This window comes from Orycteropus afer, unplaced genomic scaffold (genome assembly GCF_000298275.1).
Source record: "Orycteropus afer afer isolate SDZICR_OR568_19922 unplaced genomic scaffold, OryAfe1.0 scaffold00289, whole genome shotgun sequence".
Taxonomy (NCBI): domain Eukaryota; kingdom Metazoa; phylum Chordata; class Mammalia; order Tubulidentata; family Orycteropodidae; genus Orycteropus; species Orycteropus afer.
In genome coordinates, this window is record NW_006921876.1 from 868,032 (window position 1) to 878,323 (window position 10,292).

The window sequence follows — 10,292 nt, forward strand, 5'->3', positions numbered from 1 at the left end:
CTAAAGAATAATGTAGAATCTGCAAAATACCACATAACATGGATGAACTTGGAGGACATTATGCTGAGTGAAATAAGTTAGTCACAGAAGAACAAATATAGTATTTGTTCATAATTGTAAAAAGTCAAGGAAAGGTTTACATATGGAAAGAAACTTTCTTTATTGGTTACCAGGGCTGAGAGGTAAGAGGAGGGAACACTGCAAAAGAAAAAAAAGCACTGACCCATGTCACTTTAGTTTTGTATATTTCACTGTTCATAAATTATATTTCCATAAAATACATATTTTTTTAAAAATCAGCCATTGAAAACCCTATGGAGCACAGTTCTACTCTGACACACATGCGGTTGCCATGAGTCAGAATGGACTTGGTGGTAATTGGTTTTAAAAGAGAGAAAGTGGCAGTCTAGGCAAGGAGAGAGCCACTGTCAATGAGTAGAGGCAGAATTAATCAAGGAGCCTCTTGGGAATAATGCAAGATCAGAGTAGCTGAAACTGGGTCTTGCCCCTGTGTAAGAACACACATACACACACACACACACAATTGTAGGTGATGCCTCTGGTATGAACAAACCTTACCAGCTCGTACTCTAATACTGTGCACGAATAGCATCTCCCTAAGTAAGTCATCCGTCCTTCAAAACACATAGAGATGAAGTGGATCTTCACGCAGAACTCAACACGTGGGAGCACTACCTAGACAGGGAATGCACCTTGTGTCTCTGGGATATAAGCTTTGGGGAGCACGGATATGTCTAAAGCAGCCTAGATGGTAAAGGTTTAAAGATACTCTCTGCCCAGCAGTTCTTATATCCCTGTAATGGCCATAAAAAGAAAATATCTAGGATATCTAGATTGGAACTTCTCTCTAGCTTATCTCTGTTTATTTCCCCAGAGCCATTAGTAATGTTAAACATTCCAGGCTTGTCTTAACTTACCACAAAAAATTCAAGGAAGTCATTTGGACTCCCCTGGTCCAGAGTTAAGAGTAAGCTGAGGCCCTGCTGAAGCTAGCAATGGGAACCAGACAGGGAGCCCCAAGGAAAAGATGGATTTCAGAGTGTCTGGTAGGGTTGAGGATCTCATGGTACCACCCCACACAGAGAGTTTCCCTCCACTACCAACCCTGGCAAAAAAAAAAAAAAAAAAAGTCATTGAGTCAACTCCAATTCATGGGGACCACATGTGTGTCAGAGTACAACTGTGCTTCATAGGGTTTTCAATGACTGATTTTTCAGAAAGAGACCACCAGATCTTGTTTCAGAAAGTGTATCTGGGTAGACTTGAACTTCCAACCTTTCCATTAGCAACCAAACACATTAACCATTTGCACTACCCAAGAACTCCATCAACCTTAGCAGTTAGATTTTATTCAGCAGTGTGGTGATTTCTTTACCCCATGGCACTCCTGAGCACAGCTTGCTCTGAAATGGATATAGCTGCTGGATTGTGAGCTTTTCTCAAGTCTAGGCAGGCTCTTTAGTAAGGTTTTTGCATCTGTGGCCCACAAAGGGACTGCTCTCCACTGGTAGTAGCAAAAGAGAATTGGGATTTCAAGAAACCCTGAGTGAAAATGATATCACTTAATTTATAATGTGACTCTATTCCCATTACAGAGGCTATAAATAGAGTCCTGTCACTATTTTGTAAGTGCCATGAGGGCAAGGACCTCTACCAGGCCCCAGGAATGGCCAGGTTCCATTCAGGTATCCATTCTGCCCATACCACATCCATAGCAGACAACACTAATCAATCACAGCCCACTTTGCTCTGATAACAGAGGCTGATTCCCAATCCTTCTCTAGGCAGCCACTCTGAGCTGGTCATCCAGAGAAGGTAGAAGTTCTTAAGCTTTGTTGGAGAGGGGTAACCTCTTCTTTAAAGAAAGTGAAGGCTTGAAAGCCTCACAGCCCATCTGTTACTGTTAGTTGCTGATGAGTAGATTCCAACTCATGGTGACCCCATATGTGCAGAGTAGAGCTACACTCTACATGGCTTTCAAGGCTGGGACCCTTCAGAAGCAGATCGTTGGCCTTTTCTTCTGCAGTCAGAGTGAGTTCAAACCATTAACCTTTAGGTCAGCAATCAGTTCCAAACTGTTTGTGCCCCCAATGCAAATAATCATTTGCTGCCATTTAGAAATAAGCTGCTAAAAGCATCAGTCACTGTACTCTGTAGAGAGTCAAAAAGAAGATGAGGGGCAGCCTCAGGGAACCAAGAATCAAAACACAGACCTATTCACCCACACTAACTAAAGATGGTGGACACTCACCAAGCTAGACAAGAGGGAGAGTATGCAAGCTCAACTCCCTCTGTCTTCTTAACAATCCTCTGGGCAAAGACAGTGTCCACAGCACTAAGGGGCCCAGGCTGCCAGGGTAGCCCCAGGCTATAATCTATTCATATATATCCTCAACACCCAGAGGTTAAATTATAGCCCAGGATATGGCATGGAGCCAGCAAAGAGCTATTTATATACACTCTTGGCAAACCAAGAGAAACAAAGTATTTCAGTGGGCATCTTCCAAATAAGGACTTGAAGGGACACAGTTCACAGCAGGACAACAGAATCACCCCTCCCATAACACTTTAATAATCACTTTTTAAGAAAAATTGTTTTAGACCATCCTTGCAATGAGCATAACCTGAGAGAATAGAAACTAAGAGATTGTGCTTTAAAGAAAACAAAAAATGGTAGTTCATGATCCATTAGTGCATTGAGGTGAGACAATTCAGTCAAATTCCATCGATTCATTCCAAGAGGTTCTCTGGGGTTTCCAGACCCATTTCAGAAGACTTTTCAAGGAAAAGCTTCTCCTGGTCTTCCCTAGATCCTTCATTAGCTTAAGTCTATAATCCTAAAGGCTCATGGGATATGAACCAGACATAGGCAAAAGGCAGAGCTTGGTCTCTGCTGATGCAACTTCAAAATCAGTTGGAACTATAGGTAGAGAAGGAAGTTTCCAGTCACTGATTCATTCCCTCAGTCACTTACTACAAACTGATCCAGGTCCAAAGGGTAGACAGAGGATTCAAAAGTGCTTCCAATAACCCCAAGGCCCCAGCAAGGAGATATCCTTGCTTAATTGAAGCCTTCTGTAAACCCCTGATCAAAGAGAGACTCAAACACTTTATCGTTGGTGACATTTAATAAGACAGCACAATGGAGTTTGTTAAATACCACACGGGTGATGTATTAAGCCTGCCACTAGGTGTGCCTCACAGCAAATCAATAGACTTCCTTTAACACAGTGCCAGGTTGGTGAGCTCTGACAGAGCTGCCCCTCCCCCCCCAAGAATCCTGGACCAAGATTCACTAAGCAAGAAGCCTGGGCACTGCTACACCAACTTCCCAAGAAGAAGGAGGGAGCACAGGGGATTGGAGGGCCTGGCTAAGTCAGGACTGGGCACTATAGCATTCTAGGGTAATGCCCAAGGTTGAGAGCCTCATTTCCAAAGGGTCACCCCAAGAGGCTTTTCCATGACCTTCATCAAGTACAGCTTCATTCAGTCAAGTATCCAGGAAAGGAAGGTTTGGGTGGGTGAGAGGGGGATCTCCATATCCTGTTCCAAATGCCATGCCATTGGGCTCTCCCCTTTTCAAAATAAAGATCTGCACCTGTGACACCCATCCTGGCCAACTTGCAAGGAAAAAACAAACCAGGAGGATATCAGACCTGAAGATGAAAATGAGTGCCCCTTCCCAGAGCACAGGCTTCTGTTTTCCAGATGCCCCTCTCAAGCCACCTGTCAGCCACTTGGAACTGACAGTGAGGACCCACCTGGGCCACCTGGGCTCCGCCATGTACACAGGGGAGAATAATACATGGGTCAGGATGTCAGGCCTGCAAGAGCATGAAAAGAAGACAGCTCCTTTCCTTCTGGCCTGCTCCACGGAAGAGACTGAGGAAAGGGTCTTTTAAATACATCCTCCCACACAATCTACCTTGAGAGGCTTCTCTGGTAATTTCCTCTTATGCCAGAGCTCACCTTCCCAGTAATGAAATCTCAAGTGGAAAAGGTAGGAACAGGGGGAGAAGGCAGACTGGAAAACTACTTCAAAAGAATCAGAACCATAGAACTGGAAGGGTCCTTGGAAATATATCAGTTAAGCATCCTTGTTTGATCAATGAAGAAATTGAGTTCACAAGGAGTGAAACATCCATCTAGGACCACGTGGGAAACCAGGAGCAGAGCAAGGACAGAAGACATGTCACTTGGCTCCAGGGCCACCACAGCAATTACCCCCATTGACCATCCATCATCTCTGTGTGTCTGTTGCCATCACATCTGTCCCACACCATCCCAAGCCTCAACTCTTGAGTCATAAGCAAAGTTCTCTAAAGTACACTTCACCATGCTGTAAAATTGCCCCAGGCTCCTACCTGATTCATCCTAAATACAGTTTCTACCCTCATTCATTTCCTACCACTTCCAGGATCATACTTTAAATTTGCATGTGGATGAGTGTGTTGCGGGGGTAAGAGTTAGAAAGAGGTGGAATTGGAGGAATACCCTAGTTCTAGATCAAGAGTATTCCTTCACTTCTACCTCTTTCTAACCCTTATCCCCCCAACACACTCATCCACATGCAAATTTAAAGTATGATCCTGGAAGTGGTAGGAAATGAATGAGGGTAGAAACTGTATATTCCCTGGTTCTAGAACAAGAGTGGGAGCTCTGGTGGCATAGTGTCTAAGGCACTTGACTGCTAACCAGAAAGCTGGCGGTTCAAAACCACCAGCCAGTCCTCGGAAGGAAGATGGGGCAATCTACTTCCATAGTGATACTGCTTCGGAAACCCAAGGAGGGGTTGCTGTGAGTTGGGGACAACTTGACGGCACACAACAACAACAAGATCAGGAGTTCACCCAGCTGCATCCTGAAGTAACTGGAATTTCCTGTTCATGACCCCAGGCCTCACAAAGTGAAACCTCCACCTAATTCAATAATTTAGGACACAGAGCACTTTTCATAGGCCTTGAAGTTGGTGTTCTTTAAATTTATATCCCAAAGCCTGAATCCTGCCTGTTTGGGTCAGTGCCTCTTGAAAACTATCAACCCTTTACTCCTGGGGTTCCTTAGTCCTGGATCCTCCGAATACTTGGCCTTGTTTGAACACTTTTCTGGTCCCATGATGTGAAGTTTATCACTCAGTTCTTCTGATCCAAGCTTCCACTACCAGCAGGTTAGGAAAAGAGTAAAAATACCTCTGGTTCCTTAAGCAGAACCAGATGTTCTCCAAGCCACCAAGTTCACCTGCCTCACCCAGGGCCACAGACCCATAAGAACTCACATTATATTATCCCTCTATAAAATGATGCTGTAAAGAAAAAGAAAATCTTCACAACTGGACCCATAAACAACATTACAAAGAAAAATTAAAGCTATCAAAGATTTCCATCTACTAGGACCAATAATCAACAACCATGAACACAGCAATCAAGAAATCATATCACATATTACATTGGGTAAATCTGCTGCAAAAGACTTCTTTGAAGTTTTAAAACACAAAGATACCACTTTGATGACTGTGTGCCTGACCCAAGCCATTGTCTTTTCAGTCACCTCTTATGTATATATAAAACTGGACAATGAAAAAAGAAGACAGAAGAAGAATTAATGCATTCAAATTGTGGTGTTGGTGAAGAATATTGAATATTGGATGGACTGGCATGGACTGCCAGAAGAATGAACAAATCAGTTTTAGAAGAAATAGAACCAGAATGAAAGGGTGGTAAGACTTCATCTTGCTTACTCTCTACACATCATTAGGAAAGACCAGTTACCAGAAAAGAACATCATGGCTGGTAAAGGAGAGGGTCAATGAAAATGAGGGAAATCCTCAATCATGTGGACTGACACCATAGCCTCAGCAAAAGACTCAAATATAACAATGATCACGAAAATGGTACAGAACACCAGGCAACATTTCATTCTGTTATCCATAAGATCATAATGAGTTGAAACCTACTCCACAGCAACTAACAACAACAACAAAATGATGGAGATGCTGATATCCATGCCATTTCTCTGCTGAAATCTCCTAGTTCAGATTTCTGAGGGACACTTGACTCCAGGCTTCCCATTGCCAGGGCCCCTGCAGTCTTCCAGCTGTGTGGGTGCTCTTCACCCACACAAATGCATGGGGTCCTAAAAGCTCCAGGCTTGTCAACTCTTTTTGGTTTGGACTCATTGCTTGGTCCTCATCAGCTCCTGTGAAGGTCTGGTTCCTCGTCCATGCATGCTGTCATTTCATGTACACTGTGTAACAGCCTCTCTGACAAGGTCATACTAGCATACAGAACTAGAAGGTGACCAAGGGTTCACAATTGTCCATTTATCACCCTCTGCTTTGTCTTCACCAAACTTTGGCCAGGCTTCTCTCTTCCCTACGGACTCCTGACCTCTGCTTGTCTCCAGCCTGAACAAGCACTAAGAAAGTGCAATGTACCTCCTTTATCAGCTTCTCCTGGGAATCGGCTGACCACAGTGAGCTCAGATCTCACTGGTCATTTCCCCTTGGGTGTCTAGCTTCCCCCTAAAAGGTCCTGCTAACCTCTATACACCCCTCCTTATCCTAAAAGAAAAGGCTTTTTTTCTGTTTGCTCTGAGACATTTGCAGATTTCTAAGATGGGAGTGTTCTTCCTATTTTAACAATCTTTCTTTCTGAATAAAGTCTCTCTCTATCCAAATCCAAGAAGCCTGGGCAGTGCAAGCAGTTTTCAATCCACTACTAACAGCCACTCCCCGGAAGGAAGATGGGGCAATCTACTTCCATAGTGATACTGCCTCGGAAACCCAAGGAGGGGTCGCTATGAGTCGGGTCCGACTCAACAGCACATAACAACAACAACAACAACTAACCTAAAGGTTGGCAGTTCAAATCCACCTCCACAGCGCCATGGAAGAAAAGTCTGGTGATCTGCTTTCATAAAAATTACAGCCAAGAAAACCCTATGGAGCAGTTCTACTCTGTAACATACAGGGTTGTTATGAGTCAGAATTGACTCAATGGCTACAGGTTTGGTATGGTTATTTAAGTCCAAATTTGCTTTTGTTTGACAGAGAGACTGTGTCTGGATTTAATAATTACTATGCTCCCTTCTGTCATGTACGGGGAATTATGTAGACCATGAAGCTCCCGCTTTATCCTCAGCTACCAGGAAGCTCATGGCTCAAACTCAGTAACTCTGCTATATTACACTGTTGCCACATTTGCTCACTCCTCCTTTTTAGGACTCTTAGTTTCTATTTCTAACCATTCCATTTTTGTACACATAATTTTATCTTGAATCACCTCAATCAGTTTTTGTAGGCAGTAAGTTGTATTTTTAAGTAAGCAAGAGAAAAAAGCTCACCTTCTTCACAAAGCTTTCCCTGCGCCCTGCTAGCTAGCTCTCGGGGATCAATCCCGTCTCTGAACTCCAGCACCACCTGTTTTCCAAACCACATAAAGTAGTACTTCCCCTTCAGTGTACACACAGGCCCCAGCTATTCCACATTACACAGAAACCCTCCCCCCATCCCACTTCCTCTGCAATCACTATCCCCCGCCCACATTTCTTCTCAAGAAGGCCGATTTATACACACTGCCTCTACTTCTGCCCTCCCTACCACTCCCTGGACCACTGTAATCTGGCTACTCCACTCAAAGTGTTTACAGAACCATCACCAGTAGCTTCCAAACCGCCACACATACCACACACATATACCACACAACACACACACACCAAACACACACTCACACTCACAGGCACTCTGAGGCACCGTGTCTTCACCACTCCCTTCTCTAAAATCTCCTTTCTCTTCTAGTTTCTGGGCCTGTTCTCTCCTGGTTGTCTTCCTACCTCTCAAGTGTCGTCTCTCAGGCTCCACTTCCTCTGCTCCTCCCTTAAGCACTGGTGTTTCCAGCAGAGTTCTGCCCTCACTGTCCACACAAATGGCTTCACTTATCACCAAACATGGAGGAGGTTCAAGTCCCTAGATGTCTCCAGCCTAAACTTCCTCTTAGGCTCTACCAACCTTCTGTGTACCACTTCATTCACTCCTGTGACTTTAATCACCAACAGGTACCCAACAACTCCTTAACTTATCTCTCTGTTCCAGCTGCTTTACTGAGCTCCAGACCCACATGTCCAAATGCCCCAGACCTTGCCATAGGGATGACCCACAGGCACCTCAAATGAAGCTTGTCCAACACCACCCCCACTGAATGGGGGTTATTCAACTAGGAAACAGGGTGCTCACCATTAGCATTTCCTATTCACCTAATGTTTATAGAGTTTTCACCATGGGCCAGGCTTTCTGTGCAGAGCTAGAATATGGAGTTAACAAAAGAGAAATGATCTTGCCTTCAGGGAGCTTTTAGCCAATCATCCAGTCCTATCAATTTTACAGACCAATCATCTCAAAAAGGATCCACATTTCTCCACTTCTACAGGCACTACCTTAATCCACACCATTATGCAATACTGGCAAGAAAGCAGTATTCCATGAGTGATCTTTGGAGGTCGTCATGCTCACCTCTGCATTTCCAGAGTTTAGAACCAAGCACTACACACAATAGGGGCTCAATAGTTGGGTATTAAATCAATTGAGGGGAAAATGAGAATTATAAAGTAAATTTCAATTCACTATAACAAGAAAAATTATTTTCTTAAAAAACTTTCCTAATAATTAAGGTACATTTATTAAGTATTTAATATATACCAGGCTCTGTGATAAACTTTGGACACATATTATGTAATCTAATACTCACAATAACCCTGTGAGGTAAGAATTTTATTCCCATTTTACAAGGTATGGAGGTTCAGGAAATTTTTTAGAAACTTGCTCAAGTCACCCAGCTAATAAGTGAGGAAGTCAGGATTGAAACCTAAGACTGTCAGACTCCAGAGCCCATACTTCACCCCAACACTTACCCAACTCATCTTTCACTATGGAATGAGCTGCCTCTGATTTGCTAGAGCCCCTTTCCTGACAGTCACATGACCCCTGTTGGAGTAGTGGGTTGGGATTCCTTTAGAAATGGGACTAAATTGGTTGAAAACCCTTTCTTACTCCAAGGCTCTTTGATTTTAAATTAAAAGCTTGGGTTGTTCATCTTGTTTTCTTTCACAGTACTTAGCATGAAGCTAGGCACATAGTAGGCAAACAATATATGTTGAATGAATGAATGATCAATAAATGAATGAATGGGTGGATGGATACATGACTGGACGAATGGATGAATTAAATGAATGGATGAAAATTCAGTTTGCACATGTCCATGTTATTTTTAACTCTTTTTGACACTCTTTGCTGAGTTCAGGTCATAATCAAGTGAACCTTAGGAAGTTCAGAGAGGGAAGAATACCACTTGAACAGCAAGAGCACCTGACTGCCGACGATGACCAGGCAGCGGAGCAAAGGGTGGGCACTCTTACCGGCACAGGTGGTCTGTCCGGCACACACTGCGGAGGTCTAGGCAGTTGGGCTTCTCCTTGTCCTCGTAGGAACAGCTAGGCAGGATGGTCTGCCGGCGGCGCTCAGCACACGCCTGGTCTTGGCAGGAGCAGAAGAGCATGCGGTAGGTATACTCGCTGGGCACCCGGTCAAAGAACTGGCGCAGGGCCTTGTGGCACTTCCGGCGGTTGCAGCGCTCGGTGGGCGAGATCTCACGGTTGCAGATGGAGATGTAGGAGGAGCGCAGCTTCTTGCAGTTGTCATTCAGGTTGCAGGCCTTGGCAGCATCCAGGCAGTGGTTGCTCTTGGCGCTGACCACCGGGTCTGCTCCTGTCCCTGGAGGAGGAAGGAAGAGAGCAGTTCGGAGACCAGGACAGACACAGTGGAGAACACAGTGGCCCGCAGGCCAGAGGACACTTTCCCTGTTCACCACACTTCCTGGGACTGCTCATTGCCTCACTCTATTCATCTATAAAATGAGGATAGTTTAATAGATCCTACTTCCTTAGGTTGTGGTGAGGATTAAATGGGTTAATATACAGGTCCATAAAGTGTTATTAGGATGAAGATTATTAATCTAAAGTCTTCATTTAAATATATCACAAGCCTAGATGGCAAACATTTACATAAGGATGGATAGAAGGGTGGACAGATTGAATGATTAGGTATGTCAGTGCAGGGGGAAGTGTGCCCATGACTATGTATAGAGGTGGCAGACAATGTTTCTACAAGTGTATTTGTATGTTCTGTAAGAATTCCCAAGTATATAGTAGAGCTGGCAAGGGACAAAGTTGTAGTCATTTCTTGGCCACAGTCAGCTACCCAGAGGGAGCAAGTAGTTGGA

The 10,292-nt window shown here is 44.1% G+C and overlaps 1 protein-coding gene across 1 annotated transcript in view; it reads right to left on the reverse strand.

Annotated features, from left to right (window-relative positions):
• GFRA2 (GDNF family receptor alpha 2) overlaps window positions 1-10,292 on the reverse strand; it is a 150,406-nt gene that overhangs the window by 62,695 nt on the left and 77,419 nt on the right. The window contains exon 4 of the mRNA XM_007950792.2: window positions 9,430-9,784. Coding sequence (XP_007948983.1) covers window positions 9,430-9,784 — 355 coding nt within the window. The remainder of the gene's footprint in view (window positions 1-9,429; window positions 9,785-10,292) is intronic.